At 47.1% G+C, this 22,652-nt stretch overlaps 1 protein-coding gene across 1 annotated transcript; it reads left to right on the plus strand.

Annotated features, from left to right (window-relative positions):
• Positions 1-5,443: 5,443 nt before the first annotated feature.
• Positions 5,444-22,002, plus strand: LOC147975749 (uncharacterized). Its single transcript, XM_087520562.1, has 2 exons — positions 5,444-5,958; positions 21,969-22,002. The coding sequence occupies exons 1-2, from the start codon at positions 5,444-5,446 to the stop codon at positions 22,000-22,002; spliced, it is 549 nt and encodes a 182-aa protein (XP_087376688.1).
• The last annotated feature ends 650 nt before the right edge of the window (positions 22,003-22,652 follow it).

Genomic DNA, 22,652 nt, shown 5'->3' on the forward strand with positions numbered 1-22,652 from the left:
ACCATCATAGCCTTCGGAACAGGCCTACAGATGACGCTTGGTAGGGGCTGTTTTCGTAACTTCAGGTTCAATGTACCCAGCCAACCCCACCCCGGTACCCAGAGTAGTACACCTGAATACTCCCCATTTTGTATACCCACTGCAAAATAGACTTATCCATGGCACCGTAGCCTTCGTGCTCCTCCCCTTCTACATCAGTGCACTCGTCCACCGCAGCGCATCTGCCTCATCGACGACCTCGTACGCTGCATTGGAGCCGGTGCACCATCGTCGTTGTACACAGAGCCTCTTCCTCGACACTGTTGTAACACCCACGATGCGGCTATATCTCCCACGTGTCGGGGCACGACTTAGAGGCATAGCGGCATGGTAGGTTTGTCGCAAGAGGGGTAATCTTCACACAATCCCATGTACTGAATAAGAAAGGGATAAAGAGTTGGCTTACAATCGCCACTTCACACAAATAGAAGTTATACATACATCATCCAGAATACAATCAAGGTCCGACTACGGAACCAAAGTAAAAGAAGACAACCCCAAATGCTAGATCCCCGGTCGCCCCAACTGGGCTCCGCTACTGATCAAAAGGAAACGAAACAACACAACGGACACGATCTTCACCGAGCTCCCACTTGAGCTAGGTTGCTTCACCTGCACTGGTATCATTGGTACCGGCAACTATTTGGAAGTATCTGTGAGTCACGAGGACTCAGCAATCTCACACCCGCGAGATCAAGACTATTTAAGCTTATGGGTAGGATAGGGTAATGAGGTGGAGCTGCAGCAAGCACTAGCATATATGGTGGCTAACTTACGCAAATAAGAGCGAGAAGAGAAGCAAAGCACGGTCGTGAACTAGAAGTGATCAAGAAGTGATCCTGAAACTACTTACGTTCAAGCATAACACAAGAACCGCATTCACTTCCCGGGCTCCGCCGAGAAGAGACCATCACGGCTACACACGCGGTTGATGCATTTTAATTAAGTTAAGTTTCAAGTTCTCTACAACCGGACATTAACAAATTCCCATTTGCCCATAACCGCGGGCATGACTTTAGAAAGTTCAAAACCCTACAGGGGTGACCCAACTTAGCCCATCACAAGCTCTCATGGTCAACGAAGGATATTCCTTCTCCCAGGAAGACCCGATCAGAATCGGAATCCCAGTTACAAGACATTTCGACAATGGTAAAACAAGACCAGCAAAGCCGCCCGGATATGCCGACAAATCCCGATAGGAGCTGCACATATCTCATTCTCAGGGCACACCGGATTGTCCAAGATTCTGGTAGGCCAACCCAGAGTTTCCCCTGGTGGCCACCGGGTACTGACAGGTTGGATCAACACTCAGAGGAGCACTAGCCCAAGGGTTTAAAATAAAGATGACCCTCGGACTCCGGAAACCCGAGGGAAAAAGGCTTAGGTGGCAAATGGTAAAACCAAGGTTGGGCCTTGCTGGAGGAGTTTTATTCAAGTTGAACTGTCAAGGGGGTCCCATTCTCCCAACCGCGTAAGGAACGCAAAATCAAGGAACATAACACCGGTATGACGGAAACTAGGGCGGCAAGAGTGGAACAAAACACCAGACATAAGGCCGAGCCTTCCACCCTTTACCAAGTATATAGATGCATTAATTAAATAAGAGATATTGTGATATCCCTACAATATCCATGTTCCAATATGGAACAAACTTCATCTTCACCTGCAACTAGCAACGCTATAAGAGGGGCTGAGCAAAGCGGTAACATGGCCAAACAACGGTTTGCTAGGAAAGGTGGGTTAGCGGCTTGACATGGCAATATGGGAGGCATAATATAGCAAGTGGTAGGTATCGCGACATTGCAATAGAGCGAGCATCTAGCAAGCAAAGATAGAAGTGATTTCAAGGGTATGGTCATCTTGCCTGAGATCCCGCAAGGAAGAAGAACGAGTCCATGGAGAAGACAAACGGACGTAGTCGAACGGATCCTCACAACTCCGGAATGAAACCGAAGCTAATGAGAGTAGCAACCCAGGAAGAAGCAAGCTACATAGTAAACAACCAATAGATAAGCATGGCATGATGCACAAGCAAGTATGATGCATGTCCGGTTTAATGAGGCATGGCATGACAAAATGCACAAACAATACTACAAGTTAAGTGGGGCTCAATATGCAATGAGTTGCATATCAACGAAACACCACATCAATTATTTAGTTCTCTCTCGTTTAAGTACTCAACAAAATTATATGTTGATTAGCATGGCAAGGGGTTAAGCATAATAGCAATACTTAACTAGGCAAGTTTAAATGAGGCCAGAAACAACAAGCAACAAGTCCGGAAAATCCTCATATGCATATTTCAGGTTTGGTATTGTTCTGCTCTAAACCATATTTTAGAGTTATTAAACATGCAAAGTAAATCCACCATGTTAAACTAGGCATTTTCAACCCCATTTACATATAAAGTTTGTTAAGTTTGGAGCTACGATTATTTAGTTATGAAATAAAGCATTTTAGCATGGCATTTATGCAAAATTAAACAAACAACATTTTAGACATTTTAAACATGATTGAAAGTGGCATATTATGAAACTAGACAAAATTCTAAGCACTTTACATATATAATTCATTTTAATCCGATGCACGGTTATTTAGTTATTAACAATTTGAAACAAGGGCATTTTCTGTAATTATGCATGCACAGGAAAAATGACAAATTCGCAGAACGAAAAAAATGTCTTTGGGCCAAAACACAGCAGGCTGGCCCAACAGGAGGGAAAGAGAAAAAAAAGGAGGGGCGCGGGGTGCCCTCACCATGGGCTTCAGCCCGGCCGGTGGTGAGGTGGACCGGTTGGTGCGCTGGGCCTCGGCTTGGAGTGGGCGCGGTCACGCGAGCGCTGGGTCAACGCGAGCGCTCGAGTCAGAGCGGCTCGATGCAGAAGAGTTGTCGCTCGTCTCCCTCGCTCGAACAGAGGGAGGCGGCGCTGGGGACTTGCGGAGGGACCGGCAGGCGCGGGAAGCGGCAGGTCGGCGAGGTGGCGAGCAGATCCCGACGGTGCCGCGCCGCACAGAGGCGGATCTGGGGACGAGTTTCCTTGTTGCTGCTGTTGTCGTCGGCGGCGTGGACATGCAAGGCGCCGGGGAAGCATGGGTGTCCATGGCCAGGGGTTGGAGCTCCTACGGGAGGTAGTCGCCGACAGCGAGGTTCGCCGGGGCGGCGGGTCGCGAGGAGGAGGAGCTCTTGGGCATTGTTCCTTCTTGGGGTGGAGCGCCGGGCATCTCCCGTGTGGGTGCTCGGGTGGAGGAGGCAGAGACTCGTTCGATGCAGAGGCGAAGCAGCAGTCACAAGGTTCAGAGAGGACGCGAGGATTCAGGCGGGGATGGAAGCCGACGACACGGACGAGGCGAAGGCCTCCGACGAAGAAGCTCCAGGCGGCGGCGCTGCAAGATCGGGGACGTGAGCGTCCAAGGCGTCGGGTCTCAGCAAGAGAAGGGAGAGGCGAGGGAGATTTGAGAGGTTGAGAGACGGGAGCATGGCGAGCAAGTGAAGGGAAGGCAGGGGCATGGCGACCTGGTCCTTTGTGGCTTAGCTGACCGTGGTGGTGGTGGTGAGGCACAACTCCGGCGCGCTGGGCAAGGGGCTTCTGCTCCGGCGATATACGGCGGGGTCATGGAGCTCGTCTCAGGAAGGGCACGGGAGGAGCTTGCGCCGACGGGCTTCCCGGTGACTAGAAGGAATTTTGGGTGGCTGCGAGTGATGGGGATCGAGGAGGGACATGGGGAGCGCTGGTTGGTGGATTGGATCGGGGTGAGATCCCAAGGAAAGAGGAGGCTGGTCGGGGAAGGGTCCCGAGGGAGATGGTAGAGAGTGGCGGCGACGGAGGGAGGATCCCTAGAAATTAGGGATTTGTCTGATTTGGGTAGGGGTTGGTCTATATATAGGAACAACATGATTAGGTTTGGACCCTCTGACCAAAATCGGACAGACTTGGATAAATAGGTTAGGGAGCCCAATTAACAAAACGGAGATGGTTTATAGATGTTTGGGGATGATCCGGATCCATCGGTGACAACTCAGTGGGTCAGGTTCGGGAAAGTTTCGGTTGGGTCGATGCATTGTGCAAAGAGGGGTTAGGCGAATGAGGTCAGGTGTGTGGTTGTACTGAGAAGAGACAGGGGGAATGCAACCCGGCAACCGTTTCCGGAGACTGAAAACGTCCGACGTTAGACCGACTATAATGCCGCTATAGTTATCCATTGGGGCGTCAAACAAACCCCGAATGCGATGAAACTTGGCAGGCGGCCTACCTACAACATAGCAAGAGCACACGCCAACTTTCAACCCTTTCCGAGAACATTTTCCGGCCACTTATAAAATAATATTTCGAATGTGCCGCGGGTGCATGCAAGTGTGTCTGGACTCAGAACGGACAACGGAAGGAACGGGGAGGCCGGGACGGATGCAAGTTTTGGAAACATGATGATGCAATGCACATGATGACATGACGAGGTGCAACACGCAAGCGAATGACATGGCAACGACAGCGAATAACTGGAAGACACCTGGCACATCGATCTCGCGGCGTCACAACCGTCTTCCACGATCTCGGATCTGCTTCCCGAAAGCTGACGCCAAGCGCAGAAGCACCACCATCGTGGAAAATGAACTGACACCCATTGCTGACCATGATGCACAGAGGCCGCCGTGACCATCGTTCTCCTCCTCGATTGGTAATGTGTGTATTGAATCACTTAGCAGTACATGTGCAGTTCCAATTTTGTTCATACCTACCCTTCAAATTTCCTGGGTGCTATTGTTCCCGTAAAAGTAATTGGTTATAGCCTCCATTGTCCAAAAGAATATCAGCGTGTAATTGTGCGTCGCTCCTGTATCGCGCTGTGCTTGGGTAGGTTCTTCATCTGCAACCAATAGTGTGGCAAATGATGATTTTTTTAGAACTAGCAAGATGCCCATGCATTGCACGCATCAATATGCATTTGTAAGTAGTTTATCTTGTGGGATAAATGGATGAACGAGGGAAGGCCCTATTTGCAAATCTGGAGAGGGGTGTGGGTATATTTCTACAAAATTTCCATAGTTTCCTTCCTATCCGTCGGATATAAATTGGACGGCCTATATTGTAGGATGGTAGGCACACCATCATCACCAACTCTGTTTGAAAAAAAGAGTATAGAGTAGAGAAGTAGAGATAAATATAAAATATAAATTAAATATAACAGTAGAGAAGAGAGTAGAGATAGCAGGGACGTCGGGAAAGGATCGCGCGCGCGCGGGAAAAATCGGCCGGGCGCGCGCTAGTTTTGGCGCGCGGCGTCCGGCGCGCTTTATAAAATCCAACGCCCTCCCACCGCTCTGTGCCTTGCCACCGCTCTCTCCCCGCTCCGTGCCTTGCCACAGCTCTCTCCCCGCTCTTTCTCCCCTCGCCGACGCCGCGCCACCATGTCGCCGCGCCACCGGGAAACTTGGGGATACTGCGGCGTCCGCGCATGCCCCTACAGCGGCTTCTCCGACGAGATCCGGTTCCGCGGGATGCGCCTTGGCCTCGGCAATTTCGACACCACCAACGAGGCCGCCCGCGCGTATGACACGGCGGCATGGCGCCTCCGGTGGCCTCATAAAACATTGAACTTCCCCAATGTGCCGACATGGGAGTGGGCGCAGGAGCTCGTGCCTCTGCCGCGGCTTATCACCGACAAGGATCATCGCGATAACCGGAGGCAGGAGCACCGTCTCGGCATTGCTGAGATGGACGAGGAAGCCATAGTGCTGTGGTGCCAATGCTTCATGCACGACATCATCAACGAGAGGGAGTTCTACGCGCAAAGGAGGGCGGAGAGGGAGAAGAGGAGGGCGGAGCGAGCCGCCTATCGCGAGGACAAGCATACGCGAAAAGCGGACGCTCAATTCAACATGAGGTTAGGAGCAGCGTCGCCCTGGGAATCCAACGATGATCGGTATCTTCACGCCTACATTGAGACGTCGGAGGAGGACATCATCGAGGAGGAGTTGGACGACGAGGAGTAGTTGAACTATCTATTTTTTATCTATCTATGCTATATCTATGCTGAGAACTATCCTATACTCTATAGTCTCTACTCTCGATCTCTACTTCTTGATCTCAGCAGTGTAAACACTTTTATAAAGCGCCGCGCGTTGCGCTTCTATTGGAGATGCTCTAACATGGCACACGAGTGCTTTAATGTTGCCCACAAGATGCGTGAGTATTACTAGTAGTATATTTTTCTTGCCATTTTGAGATTTTAAAACCACTAGTGCGAACATGCAGAGGAGCAATGAAGACCAAACACGTTATATTGGGGACATCTTCAAGGAGCATGGCAAGTTAAAGAGGAGCAGCACCGAACCTGTAAAACGAGCTTTGGAAGTAACACCCTTTCAATTACTTTCGTTTAGCCTCGTGTTCTTCGATGTGTATATGTTGTAGTTTCTGTTTCTCTTAGCCTCATGTTCTTTGATGTGTAATAAGAAGAGTCTTAATCGTCCTAATGCTTTCATTTTTAGCTTGATGTAGGAAGTGGGTGTTCTCACCTTGTAGTCTGTTTTTATATTTTTCCTTTTGAATTCACTTCTGCGAGTTTTGTTTATCTCGTTTCTACTAAATGGATCTGGGTTGCTCTGAGTAATGATCTAAAAAAGAAGTAACTTCATGTCAGGATGCAGTATCTGTGAGGAGGGAAGTATGGTCAACCTCAAGATCATGTTTCCAAAATGAGGCTGGATTACACACAAGGTGCCAGTTCCCTAATGATGTTCGATTAGACACAAGGTGCAAATTCCCAGATGATGCTGGATTACACACAAGCCAGGTGGAGTCGTCAGTTGTTCGTGTCCTCGTGGCTATAGTAAAGGCTGAAAGAAAGCGTGCAGCAGCCCTTGAGAATCTAGCTGAGTTCCTGAAGAAGCGAAAAGAGCAATCAGATTCTCTCTTCACCCAAGACAAAGAAGAGATGGAAGAAGCCAGAAATAAGCTAGCAGAGGCAGAGCAGGCTAGGCGTCTCCTGCTATCTAAAACTGTTGTAAATACAAAATTTCCTTCATAATAGCTAGGTTCAAATGTTTATCCAGTCAGCATGCCTATTGTGATGTCCGTGCATCTACTGATGTGGCACAAATTTTTTGTTCGGGTCATGTAATAACAGCAATTACTTTCCAAACAATAACAAACGAAGCATTCGACATGGTATAGTTCACGCGCAAGCCCGACATCCCAAGTTCAACTTCCACATCAAACTCATGTCCATAGATATCTGCACATTCATAGATAATGTCCACAACCATGATTCACTTCAAAGCCAAAAATATGTGAGGAGAGTTATAATTAAAGAAAAACCTCTAGTTCCTGCTACCACTGCGAGCACAACAAGTCAAGACCATGCCTAATTAATTATATTTTGGTCATTTTTTGCGTTCTAAAATGCCGGCCGGCTTGCAGAAGGATGTGTTGCCGACACACGAGCGGATTCAATGGAGGCTGGCGGAGCAGTCTAAAGCCGGTTGCATGCGGTGAGGAGGTGTGTTCAGTCGGGCCTGCAATGAGTGGGGCCCTCTTGGCCAGCGCGCCGGTTCAATGCCTGCGCTATGAGAGGTCGCGTCCGTGTCAGAGCAATCACTCCCTCCAGTCCTTTTTTGTTTGGGTATAACAAAAATTCATGGACAATCTTTGACCCAAACTACGATGGGGACTAGTAAACTGGAACGGAGGTAGTAGTTTTTTTATCAAAGAAGTGTTTCCCCTTCTGATTTTCATTACTGAAAACCAACATCTAAACCATAGTATTTGCCCTCGAACTACCAGGTTCAACATCTCGCAACATAAACCCATACAACCATACGCTAAGGAGGTAGTAGTTATGAATTCCATTTTCGCTCCATACCAATCGTTCTAAAAACTACTCCCGCCGTCCCATAATGTAAGACGTTTCTGCAAGCTAACATAACTTGCAAAAACGTCTTACTTATGGGACGGAGGGAGTACTTAGTACTTATAACGCGCCATTGAATATCGAAACTCTTACCCCGCTAAAAATGATATTGTAAACGTGGATACTCGATCTGTGGCAACTGGCGAGCCACCGCCTCCAGGTCGTTCACCTGTGGCCCCGACCATCAACTCCTATGGAACAAATTATCATGTGAGCTGACTATTCCTACAAAGGTGCGCTCCACCATGTAGCCGGTACCCGCGCATGTGGCAATCATGCACCTACGGTTTTAGGGTTTATTTGTTAATGATGCCTTTATGTAACTCTCATGTGTGTGAGACAGTGAGAGACCGACTACGTGCGTGCTGAAAGTGCGTTATATCGACTAGAGGGGGGGTGAATAGGCGATTTTTATGAAAGTCTTCAAAACTTGGGAGTTATGAAGACAAACAGTGAAGATTATGCCTATCACTATGCAGCGGAAGTTAGATTACACTAGGCCAGCCATGGTCATGTATTCAATAGAGTGAAAGCACAGTGACAAACAGCTTCAGTGTAATAAGGATCAAGTAGGAAGAAGTTATGAAGCCAAACAGATCATGCATTCACGTTGTGAAGACAAATGATAAAGCAAGCATGCAATGACTTCACAATGAGTAACAGCAAGAGAAGGAAGTGAAGATGAAACCAGTGACTCGTTGAAGACAATGATATGTTGGACCAGTTCCAGTTGCTGTGACAACTGTACGTCTGCTTGGAGCGGCTAGGTATTTAAACCTTAGGACACACAGTCCCGGACACCCAGTCCTGAACACACAATTCAGGACACCAAGTCCTCACCGTAATCTCCTTGAGCTAAGGTCACTTAGTCCTCGCCCAATCACTCTGGTAAGTCTTCAAGGTAGACTCCCAAACCTTCACAGACTTCGTTCACTGGCAATCCACAATGTCTCTTGGATGCTCTGAACGCGACGCCTAACCGTCTAGAGGATTCACAGTCCTCAAGTGTAATAAGTCTTCAGATCACACAGACAAGAAGACTTAAGTGATGCCCAATTTACTCTGGCTCTGGGTGGTTAGGGCTTTTCTCCTCACTAGGAATTTTCTCTCAAAGGCTTCGAGGTGGGTTGCTCTCAAACGACAAAAGCCGTGCACTGAAATCTGAGCAGCCAACCATTTATGGTTGTGGGGGTGGGCTATTTATAGCCACTTGGCAACCCGACCTGATTTGTCCGAAATGACCCTGGGTCACTAAGGAACTGACACGTGTCTCAACGGTCAGATTTTGAACTCTCATGGCAACTTTACTTGGGCTACAAGCAAAGTTGACTTGTCCGGCTCTGGACAAGATTTGCTCTCATTGTCTTCACTCGAAGACATAGGTTTTTGATTTAGGCATCACTTAAGTCATTCTGACTTGTTCTCCTGGACTCCACTTAACAGTACGGTGGTTCCTATGACTCAACAAAAATAAAAAGAACTACGAAAGATCTAAGTCTTCGAGTTCCATAGGCTTCATAACGTGTCTTCTGTTGTCATAGTCTTCAATGTGAATATCTTCATATACCACCTTTGACTTCAATGTCTTCATTCATTTTTAGGGGTCATCTCTGGTAGTAAACCGAATCAATGAGGGACTTCTACCTGTGTTTTCCTGCAATTCTCACAAACACATTAGTCCCTCAACTAGGTTTGTCGTCAATACTCCAAAACCAACTAGGGGTGGCACTAGATGCACTTACACGTGCGCCTCTTCACTTTGTATATGTACTCCACCATTTGTCTGGTGTCCAAAAAATTATACAGTGGTAATAACTACTCCCTCGTTCCACAATGTAGTGCCTATAGATTTTTTGAAAAGTCAAACCTCACAAACTTTGACCAAGTTTGTGGAGAAAAATATTTACATATAGAGTGCGAAACATATATCACTAGATTCATCATATGATGTAGTTTCGCATTATATATATTTGCCACTGTAGATATAAATATTTTCTCTACAAACTTGGTCGAAGTTTGCAAAGTTTGACTTCTTAAAAAATCTATAGGCACTGCATTATGGAACGATGCGTTGCCACACAATCAAAGTTGATTAATACATATTCACCGATTTGATAGAAAAAAGAGTCTAATTTTGAAATATGTATGTCACTAAAAATATGTTATTTTTCACTCAAAATATATTCCTTTGGCGGTTTTGATGAGATAAGGGAGGAACGTTGTTGGTTTCAAGATTCGAGAAGTGGTATATGTCTAATTTCTACTCTTACTAGAAAGATGCCCGAGCTTGCACGGGACATCAAGATCTTGTGGGAGAAAAGGATGAACGAGGGAAGGCCTTATCTGCAAATGTGGAGAGGAGTGCGGGTAAATTGCCATAGTTTCCTTCCTATCCATCAGATATAGATCGGACGGCCTATATTGCAGGATGGAAGGCACACCATCATCACTGACTATGCTTTTTTATAAGGGTAGAGATAAAAAACAGAGTTGGTGATGATGGTGTGCCTGCCATCCTGCAATATAGGTCGTCCGATTTATATCTGGCGGATAGGAAGGAAACTATGGCAATTTTGCAAAAAGATACCCACACCCTCTCCACATTTGCAAATAAGGCCTTCCCTCGTTCATCCTTTTCTCCCACAAGATAAACTACTCATACAAATGCATCTTGATGTTCCGTGCAACGCATGTGCATCTTGCTAGTTGTTGCAAAAAGCCCATGTGTGTGAGAGAGAGAGAGAGGGAGAGGAGGAGGACGAAGTGCATGTGTGACAAAGACACAAAGAGTGTGTGTGCAAGAGGTATCATCTTAAAATGAGGCGATAGTGTGTGTGTGCACAATCGAGAGGGCGTGTCTCAAGAAGGGAAGAAAAATCTACATAGATACAAGGAGCGCGAGATAGACATGTATGCGATAGTGGAAGCACGAGTGTGCGGGTGTATAAACCTATCTAGAGGCTAGTCAATAAATGTTTGTGAGAGAAATATGAGTCGAGGTGCGAAAGCGAGAGTTTTGTGTGAGAGAGAGAGAGACGGTAGTCGGGAAGGGGAGTGGAAGCAAGAGTTGTGTGTGTGTGTGAGAGAGAGAGGGGGGGGTTGTCTGATTGGTAAACAAATGAATAATGTCACTTTTATAACTGGGATGGATATGGAAAGGAGACCGCAACAAATGTTGTGTCTGCAGGAGAGAGTAATTTTAGTGGTATGAATCATATCGTGAGACATATAGGGTGTGTGAGAGAACCCCATAGGGAGAAAGACAAAGTGAAAGACGAGTGAGACTGTGTGTGTGGCGGTGAAAAAGAACTCTTAGGTACCTAGTGATACCACAGAACAGTAGAAACATGAGAGATAATGAAAACCGTGTAATGTATAACGATAGGGAGAGTGTGACACTTCTCAAGGGAGACGTCGAGAGACCATGTTTGCGAAGATAGGAGAAACATGAAGTGAGCGTGCTGGTGAGCTGGAGAAAAGAGAGTGATAGCTACATGAAGGAGCATGCATGCGAGAGAGATGGGCGTGAAAGGAGTCAACATAAAAGAGATTCAAATATTTGAATTCGAGATGATCATACATGTAATTCATACTCGAACCAAAATTGATCTATCAAACATCCATACTCATATGAATTCACACGCATCTATGTTATTTAATATGTAGATATTACTGATCCATACATTTTAGTAGAAAATAATTTGGTTTAAATTTTTTGAATTCAATCTTATGATTTTGAGATCATTGTATTTTTAAATCATATTATACATATAAAGGAGCAGAATTCTTTGTTGTGCTTTTGAAAGTATATATATATAAATGATGTATATAGAATTTTATTCCAATCAAAAATGGATCCTACCCGAACAAAAATAGAATACAAACTGTATTCGAATTGAGTTGGCCCGGTAAACGTGCACTCTTGCTCTGCAAAAATTTGAACGAAGCGGGGTAAGTCGCAGTAACCGCCTGCTACCTCTTGAGCATGCGTTGTTTTTCCCTTGAAGAGGAAAGGGTGATGCAGCAAAGTAGTGTAAGTATTTCCCTCAGTTTTTGAGAACCAAGGTATCAATCCAGTAGGAGACCACGCGCGATCCACCTCGTACCTACACAAACAAATAAGAACATCGCAACCAACGCGATAAAGGGGTTGTCAATCCCTTAACGGTCACTTGCAAGAGTGAGATCTAATAGAGATAATAATAATAATAATAATAATAAGATAAATATTTTTGGTATTTTTATGATGTAGATTGAAAGTAAAGATTGCAAAATAAATGGTGCCAGAAATAGCTAGTTAACGGGAGATTAATATGATACAAGATAGACCCGGGGGCCATAGGTTTCACTAGTAGCTTCTCTCAAGATAGCATAAGTATTACGGTGGGTGAACAAATTACTGTCGAGCAATTGATAGAATTGAGCATAGTTATGAGAATATCTAGGTATGATCATGTATATAGGCATCACGTCTGTGACAAGTACACCGACTCCAGCCTGCATCTACTACTATTACTCCACACATCGATCGCTATCCAACATGCATCTAGTGTATTAAGTTCATAAGAATGGAGTAACGCTTTAAGCAAGATGACATGGTGTAGAGGGATAAACTCATGCAATATGATATAAACCCCATCTTTTTATCCTCGATGGAAACAATACAATACGTGTCGTTTCCCCTACTGTCACTGGGATCGAGCACCGCAAGATTGAACCCAAAGCTAAGCACTTCTCCCATTGCAAGAAAGATCAATCTAGTAGGCCAAACCAAACTTAAAAATCGAAGAGACTTGCAAAGATAACCAATCATACATAAAAGAATTCAGAGAAGATTCAAATATTGTTCATAGATAATCTTGATCATAAACCCACAATTCATCGGATCTCGACAAACACACCGCAAAAGAAGATTACATCGAATAGATCTCCAAGAGAATCGAGGAGAACTTTGTATTGAGATCCAGAGAGAGAGATGAAGCCTTCTATCTAATAACTATGGACCCGAAGGTCTGAGGTAAACTACTCACACATCATCGGAGAAGCTATGGTGTTGATGTAGAAGCCCTCCATGATCAATGGCCCCTCCGGCGGAGCGCCGGAAAATGCCCCCAAGTTGGGATCTCACGGGTACAGAAGGTTGCGGCGGTGGAATTAGGTTTTCGTGGTGCTCCTCGATGTTTTCAGGGTATGTAGGTATATATAGGAGGAAGAAGTAGGTCGGTGGAGCCACGAGGGGCCCATGAGGGTGGAGGGCGCGCCGGGGGGGGGGGGGAGTAGGCGCACCCCCTGCCTTGTGGCATCCTCGTTGGTTGCCTGACGTCCACTCCAAGTCCTCTGGATCACGTTTGTTCCAAAAATCACGCTCCCGAAGGTTTCATTCCGTTTGGACTCCGTTTGATATTCTTTTTCTGTGGAACACTGAAATAGGCAAAAAAATAGCAATTTGGGTTGGGCCTCCGGTTAATAGGTTAGTCCCAAAAATAATATAAAAGTGTATAAATAAGCCCATTAAACATCCAAAACAGAATATATAATAGCATGGAGCAATCAAAAATTATGGATACGTTGGAGACGTATCACCGCCCGAAACCAAAATCCGCGAGATGGAAATTACTACCTATCCCTGCCACGTAAAGCCTATCGACTCGATTTCTATAGGTTTCAATAGGGGTAGGTTTGTAATTTCGCTCAAATGTGACATAACCGCCTCTCACCCGGATTCATACACGGTGGGCGCCAAAACACACTGTCTCCTCGGCCGAAATCGACTCCCTCCCCGATTCATACACGGTGGGCGCCAAAAACAAACTCTCGTCGGCAAATATTCGGTGTATGCAAGATTACCATCCTATTCCCAACCGACTAATATTGATGAGATGTAGGAAATTTTAAACGGGGGCTAAGTTTGTAAATTTCCTCGCATTTGAGACAAGCGTGCCCTGAAGACATGGTTCTCGCCTTCCTCTCTCCCTCCATTTCCCCACTCGTACTCTGTGGGCGCCAAAACACCCTCTCCACCCCAGCCTCCTCCGTCCGCCACCCCATCCACCACTGTCCTCCTCCACCATGCTGGAGCTGATACCCCGACGCCATCGGCCATTACAAGAGATCGACCTCTCTCATCCACGGCTTCGGACCGGGATCCTTGCATCCCGTCCTCTTGTTTCATCCCCGCTGTCGTCCACCTTGCCGGCGCCGCTACCACGACCGTCTCGTCCATCGCGCCCCGCCGCCACCGTCTGCCCTCCTAGATCTGCTCCCATGCCGCCGACAGCCATCTCTACCGCAGCACCGTCAAATTCTCAGCAGATGCATACACGGCGCCGCACCAGAGGCGGTACTCTTTCGTATCTGCTCAACTTATTTATCGCAGCAAAAAAATAGATCGCCACTGCTTTACTTTGATTTCTTGTCCATCACTTACTTGTTAGTTGAAAGCAAACATTGGTTGCGAAGTTGCCTTTGTCCGGTTTGCACCTTCAGATCCGCCATGGCATGCTCAACACTATACTTGCAATGCTTATGGTTTTCCCCTTTTATATTCCACACTAGTTAAATGACAGTAGACTAAATTTCAAATTTGGGTCAGTCGATTTTTGTGAGCTCGCCGGAGTTCGCCGGTGCGAAGGAAGGGCTCAGGTGGGGATGGTGGTTGTGGGGGGTGGTGGTGGGGCCTCGCCGAATGAAGAAAACTCGACGCGGGTGGGGCGGGGGTGGGGGTGGTGGCGGCGGAGGAACACAGGCGGTGGGGGCCGGTGGTTCGGTCGGCGGCCCGTGCGGTGTTCTGTATGGGAAGAATCAGAGACGAGGAAGAAGAAGGGTTAGGAGACGTAGGATCTTCATCCAACCGCCTGAAATGGTCGACTGACCCAAATGACAAAAGTCACACGACTTGCATGCAGACATGCCTTTATATTCAGTACCATCATCGTACCTGCTTAGCACTGCTCCTGAATCCATCAAGCTAAACAACGTACCACTCAGAATTCCAATTTTTTTGCCCGAATACGAATCTGATATGATGCTAATATTACTAAAAATAGATAACATTTAATTGGTCAGCTAATGTTCCTACTTTACTTTTGAAAAGCAGTGCACCACATATAGAGAGATAGTAGGGAGTTGCATTCTTAATGTGCTCTGGTTCATCTTCCTGTCCCACTTACGTGTAAGTGCTATTATTCATGGTGATTATTTTCCTGTTTTCTGCTGATTGAACACATCAATGATTTACATTGCACTATTGTAAGTAGGTGAGGATCAATCTGGATAGTCATGACGAGCAAAGCTTGCTTGCGATTTTTCAAGGAAGCATTGCAGCAGTATCGATGTTACCTGAGGAAATCACACTTTGATGGCAAGTCTATAAACCAATTTCCGGTGAAGTCTCCTGTGCGAAATTTAGAAGACATTGAATGGAAAAACCTTGTTATGCACTGGTCTCATTCCCAGGATGAGGTACTCTCTATGATATCACATGGCAATTGAACTTCTACTTTTCCGCATGTGCCTTACGGATCTTTTTTGTAGGAAATCAGCTCGAAGAAGAATTCCGGTTTGAAAAGGATGACAGGATATCACAAATATGTTGCCCGCTGCTTTGCTCTTATTAGTACCTGTTGTCATGTATAACTGTACTTGCATACATACCTGGTTCATTATGTGATAGCTTGCTTATCAATTGTTCGCTCCAAATTATCTCATATGTATGAATGATTACATTAGTGTAGAATATATCCAATGCCAATGATTTTTTTAGCTCTGCATTGTTCTTTTAAGTACCTGATGTCCTTTATCAGTGTACTTATATTGACAGCTAGTTGTACATGTACCATCACTCTGCAGCTTATTTTCCTTTTCCCTCCATTTTCTACACATCAGATCTATATTTACTCTTACCATAAGGTTGGACAACACCGATGGTACTGAACAAGTTTAGCTTTGCATTGCTCTTGGCTGTACCTTTTGCCAGTATCATTGTACTTACATTTATAGCTACTTGGTTATGTAGCATCACTCTTCATCTTATCTTAATATTCTCCATTTTTTCTTATATTATCACATCTATATTTACTCTTAAGAAAATGTAGAATAAAGGCAATGCTTATGAAGAAGATTCTGTGGTAAACTTCTTGAATAGCCCCCCCCCATCAGCATGGACAAGGGCTTTATAGAGCCCGTCTTCACCAATAATGTAAATTTGTCCTTCTCAAGCCTTCAAACTTTGTTGTGTATATTTGGTTAGGCATGACTGCAACAACCAAATAGCATTGTTTTTACAAATTGGGATACATGTCACTCGAACATGATACTCTTCGAGCACTGAGCCTCTGTTAGACGAGCGCCTTCTAGGACTTCTTCAAAATAGTGCTCGGACAAGACCCGGCCTACGGCCGGACACCGGGTTGCAATAGCGGTAGCGTCCATCTCTGCCCAGTATGTCTTAACACAGGCAAGAGCCATCCGCGCATCCTCTATGCACACCGACCTCTTTACGGCGTCAATATGCAGCACAGCGCCAAGGAATCTTTGCACTAACCCAAAATAACTATTCGGCCTTGGTCCTCCCGGCCAAAGATGATCCACGACAGACCTCATGGCAAGCCCGGACGACCTATGGAGGTCAGCCCACTCGGCCATTTGCTCATTTAACAGCAGAGGACGTGTCGGAGCACTGAACTGTGACCAGAACAACTTTTCCACTTCATGATCTTTTTGATCTTTGAAGAACTCAGTCGCATCAACATCACTCATTTCCAGGTCCGAATACACGTCGACAACACTCCATAATTAATCTAGAGGGGCATACTTCGGATCTCCGAACTTCGTCTGCAACAAAAAGGGCTTCCCAGCCATGATATCTCCGGCCTGGCGAAGCTCCTCCTTCGCCGCTCTGATTTTAGAGCGGGTCTCCTTGGCTGCTACCATGTTTTTCTCCAAGTCCGCCGTTTTCGCTTGGCGTTCCTTTTCAAGAAGCTCATACCAGTCGATGGCATCCTTCAAATCAATAGCCATCTTGGCTATTTTGTCTTCGCTCTGGCGACGAGCAGCCTGTTCAGCTCTTAACTCTTCGGCCGCCTTTAGGGCGGCTGCATCACTCTCCTGGCTTGTTCCTTGGCTTGGGCATGTTCCGCCCGAAGGGTCTCTACGGCGGCATCTCCATCTGTAGTAACAGAATATTATAGATACTAGCATAATGCTCCTCTTAATATTTGTTGACCACCCGAAAATACATACCCTGTGCCTCGTCAAGCCGCTTGTTCACAAGCGCGATGTCAGCATCTGCCGCGTCAAGTTGCCAGATAAATCCGGCAAATTCAGTAGTCCGGCCAGCCATCGGGCCATCAGCCGCCTGCACATGAAAGCATCGCAATAATTACCTGGGACTACGATCCTCTGTTTGCCGCCTCCACACAGCAACCAGAGTCTCAGGGGCTACTGTCTGTATAGAGCACACCTAGCGTGTGCGGTACCATAAAAATTGTTATATATTACTTTGCGTACCTCAAAACCTCTTAGCAGGCTCGTAAAAGCTTCATGCAACCCACTTGTGGCGGACGAGATCCTCTCAACCACAGTACTCATTGAAGTACGATGCTCCTCTGAAATAAACCCTTTCTCCAAAAGACTCATCAATGCGTCCGGTTGCCCACTGTGCAGTCTTGGACTCTTTTTGTTGCTCTCCATATGAGACGAATACTCCGGACAGCGGGTGGCCGAAGGGTTACCTTCAGGCCTTGGAAGATCAGGAGAAACCCTCCGTGATGACACCTCAGGGTCCTCCGCCCCAGGAGGCGGGGAGGCAGGGGGAGGCGTTTCGCTCTCCATCATCTCCAGAAGAAGATCCCTCGAAGACGAACTCTGCTGAGAAGGGCTACGGGCCGGACTGCAAGATATATGTCTCAGTTATTGTCCTCGGAGATAAAGCAGGATACATTTACCAAAAGCACTTTTGATTCACTTACAGCTCGATGGAGGGTTGGCCCCCTTGCAGGAACTGTGCAGTAAGGACGCCCTCCGGGGCAGTGCCTCCTGACGAAGATTTCCTCCCTCGTTTGGAATCTTTCATTTCCAAGTCCTCAGAGACGGTCCTTTTCCTTCCTAGGGGGAGGGGATTCTAGATTCTTCTCCCCGATCATCCTCCTTCGTGGAGATACTAATTCCCCCGGTTTGGATGAGTGATGTGTGAGGCCCGCTTTCGGCTTCTTTATTCCTCCCTTTATCTTCCCTTGATGGCACTTGATAAGGTGCGTGCTTGAGCATCCTGGCTACTACAGGATCCGGTGAGCCTTCGGGAATGGGGGCTGAACACCTGATCATCTTCTCCTTTGTTATCCAGTCCTGGCCAAGATTGATTTTCTCAGAATAATGTTGTGAAAAATGAAAAGACGGCATGTTCGGCCATAGAATTACTCACCTGGGTATCTGGACGGTTGCAGTTGAGACCCGCATCCTCGGTGGTGTCCGGACACTTAATTCGTGATCTGAAGAACAATCCATACATCTCTTCGAGCGTCATGCCGAAGAACTGCTGAATAGCTCGCGGTCCTTCTGGGTTGAACTCCCACATACTGAGAGATCGACGTTGGCACAGCAGGACCCGACGAACTAGCATGACTTGCATTACCTTGACAAGGCTGACATCTCTCTTGAGGAGATCCCGGATGCGACTCTGCAATGTCGGCACGTCATTAACTGGCCCCCAGTCCAGCACCTTGTTGACCCATGACGCCAGTTGCGGCGGGGGGCCCGAACGGAAGGCGGGGGGAGCTACCCACTTAGTACTTCGGGGAGCTGTGATGTAAAACCACTCCCGCTGCCATAAGCTGGACACCTCTGGGAAGGAACCCTTTGGCCATGGGGCATCAACTCCTTTGCTTATTGTGGTGCCTCCACATTCTACGTGTCGCCCATCGATCGTCTTCGGCTTCACATTGAAGGTCTTGAGCCATAAGCTGAAGTGTGGGGTGATGCAGAGGAAGGCCTCACGTATGACGATAAACGATGAGATGTGAAGGATGGAATCTGGGGCTAGATCATGGAAATCAAGCCTGTAATAGAACATAAGCCCTCTAACAAAGGGATCAAGACTAAAACCTAGCCCTCGGAGGAAGTGGGAAACAAATACAATGCTCTCGTTGGGTTTAGGAGTGGGGATGACCTGCCCTTGAGTAGGCAGCCTGTGCGAGATTTCGGCGGTCGGATACTTGGCTTCTCTTAGCTTCCTGATGTCCTCCTCTGTGACAGAAGAGGGGACCCACCGGCCCTGAAGGTTGGATCCGGACATGGTTGAAGGTCCGAAGCACTTAGCCTCAGCCTTGGGTGTCGGAACTCAAGGTGGGGGAAGGGAAGGATCGAGCACGAAGAGAAAAGGACAGGCCTTGGCCCCTTTATAAAGAGGGTGAATATCAAGCGTCCTCCGCGTGCCCATTTGGAACTTGCCTAAAATCGAGGAGTCATATTAACAAACACAGTTGGGTTACCCACACGCGTATTGATGAGAATCTCGTGATGGGGGGACACGATCTCTGCTTCGACAAGACGTGCCTAGAAAGCCGCCTTGCAACACGTGCGATGGCAGGCAGGGAAAAATGGTTCGTAATGATCGGGCCACGACAGGACGTCACGTTATGAAAAGATTGTCAGCAGATTTGATTTGTGGAATAATATACTCTCTATGGTGGCATGTGGAATTTGTTTTGCAGAGCCGGACACGACCCTTGGGTTCAAAAATCTTCTATGGAGTATTCGGAGAAGGAACCCACCTTGCAATGCCGAAGACAATCTACGCGCCGGACTCATCATCATTGAAGCCTGGTTCAGGGGCTACTGAGGGAGTCCTGGATTAGGGGTCCTCGGACAGCCGGACTATATACTTTGGCCGGACTGTTGGACTATGAAGATACCAGATTGAAGACTTCGTCCCGTGTCCAGGTGGGACTCTCCTTTGCGTGGAAGGCAAGCTTGGCAATTCGGATATGTAGATCTCCTCCCTTGTAACCGACTCTGTGTAACCCTAGCCCCCTTCGGTGTCTATATAAACCGGAGGGTTTAGTGTGTAGGACAAGAACAATCATAATCATAGGCTAGCTTCTAGGGTTTAGCCTCTACGATCTCGTGGTAGATCAACTCTTGTAATATTCATATCATCAAGATCAATCAAGTAGGACGTAGGGTATTACCTCCATCGAGAGGGCCCAAACCTGGGTAAACATTGTGTCCCCTGCCTCATGTTACCATCCGCCTTAGACGCACAGTTCGGGACCCCCTAACCGAGATCCGCCGGTTTTGACACCGACAATGACCCTTCATGCCATCAAATACCTCCCGCTAAAACTCAAAGGGCCAGCTCGGCACTAGTTAAACAGTCTGCCTGAAAACTCTATTGGCAGCAGGGAGGACTTGGAAGACGCCTTCAGTGACAACTTCCAAGGTACATACGTACGACCTCCGGATGCTGATGACTTAAGTCACATAGTTCAACAGCCCGGAGAGTCAGCCAGGAAATTCTGGACCAGGTTCATGACTAAAAAGAACCAGATCGTCGATTGTCCGGATGCCGAAGCCCTAGCGGCCTTTAAGCATAGCATCCGCGACGAATGGCTCGCCCGTCACCTCAGCCAAGAAAAGCCGAAGTCCATGGCAGCCCTCATGGTACTCATGACCCGTTTTTGCACGGGCGAGGATAGTTGGCTAGCCCGTAGCAAAAGCACTGCAAGCGAGGCTGGCACCTCTGAGACCAAAAATAGCAATGGCAAGCCCCGACGCAACATGCACAAGCATCGAAACAACGGTGACATTACCGAAGACACATCGGTCAATGCCAGATTCAGTGGATCCAAGTCCGGCCAGCGGAAGAAGCCATATAAAAGAAACAATCTGGGCCCATCCAGCTTGGACCACATACTCGATCGTCCATGCCAAATCCATGGCACCCCATACAAACCAGCCAATCATACAACAGAGACTGCTTGGTCTTTAAACAGGCCAGCAAACTAAATGCCAAGAACAAGGAGAACGGGTCGCAAATCAAGGATGATGACGACGACTCCCATCCGTCGAACACAGGGGGACAAAAGAAGTCCCCCCCCCAAGTTAAAATAGTGAACATGATATACGCTACCCATATCCCCAAGAGGGAGCGCAAATGCACGCTCAGGGACGTCTACACGATGGAGCCAGTCGCCCCAAAGTTCAACCCATGGTCTTCCTGCCCGATCACTTTCGATCGCAGGGACCATCCGACCAGTATCCTTCATGGTTGTTCAGTCGCACTGGTCCTTGACCCAATCATTGATGGATTCCATCTCACGCGAGTCCTCATGGATGGTGGCAGCAGCCTGAACCTAATCTATCAGGATACAATGCGCAAAATGGGTATTAATCCCTCAAGGATCAAGCCCACAAAGACTAACTTTAAAGGATTCATACCAGGTGTAGAGGCCCGCTGTACGGGCTCAATCACAATAGAGGTTGTCTTCGGATCCCCGGACAACTTCTGAAGCGAAGAGTTGATCTTTAAGATCGCCCCCTTCCGTAGTGGCTATCACGCACTGCTGGGACGAACCACATTTGCTCGATTCAACACGGTGCCACACTATGCTTATCTCAAGCTCAAGATGCCCGGAACACGCGGCGTCATAACAGTCAATGGAAACACAAAACGCTCCCTCCGTACCAAGGAGCACACCGCTTCTTTAGCAGGAGAAGTACAGAGCAGCCTCTTCTAGCAGAAACTCAATTCGGCGGCCGAGCTCTAGGACACTGTCAAACGAGTCCGAAGTACTCCGCAGCAGGACAACCCAGCTCGTCAAGATCTCGACTAGCAATTCGGCCTCCGTCCCAGTCCCTACCAAGTGGCGGCGCCCGTACCTCGCGTACATAACTACGCACTCAAAATACCATGGGCATAGATGGAGGCATAACTAGATTGTGAATCATAATACGGCTCGACCTCCCCTGCACACACATACTTTTACTATTTCTCTTTTTTTTCCTTCTATTTTCCCCCTTTTCAGGTTTCTTTTCCACATGCCTTCCCTGACGGCCTGATCACAGTTCCTTTTGACAGGATAGATACACCAAGACGGCAAAAAGCACTGACGTATAAGGGAATTTTTAGGTGGTCTCTTTCAACGATCACTCTACCTATTTTCAGGACCCACACGTAGCTCTCCCTTGGTTGTGGCATCTTAAATAGCCCTGTTGCTTATTGCACTACTTGTACAAATACGCTTTAACATATTAATCAATCTATAATGGAAATAGTTCGCATCCCAACTTCTGTGGCACTAGTTTTCTCTTTTAATAATCTTATCAAATCGCACCAGTACACTTTGGTACGCTTTCATCCGCCAGGGGCCTCATTGCGCCCCAAAATACGGAAACAAAGTCAGAATACTTTTTACAGTATAGTTCGGCACCCTGAATTTAGAATTATATGCATTGGCTCCGAATCATGTCTTCGGTCAATAGTTGGGTTGCCCGGCTCCTGTGCTTATTACCTTATATTCCGTTATATCGGCTAGGGTAGTAAAGGGAGAACTACTGCGATTGTGTCCTGGTTTATCCAGATGACCACCTCAGTAGAGAAAGCTGAAAACTGACTGTCATGATGTGGCGTGAGCCGGTCAGCTCCTCGGAGGTTTCAAATATTTAGCGATTTTTTCCGCATTATGCGATGAATAGGTTCTTATCCGATC

Source organism: Triticum urartu, chromosome 4A, assembly GCF_056163025.1.
Source record: "Triticum urartu cultivar PI428250 chromosome 4A, HENAU_Tu73, whole genome shotgun sequence".
Classification (NCBI taxonomy): domain Eukaryota; kingdom Viridiplantae; phylum Streptophyta; class Magnoliopsida; order Poales; family Poaceae; genus Triticum; species Triticum urartu.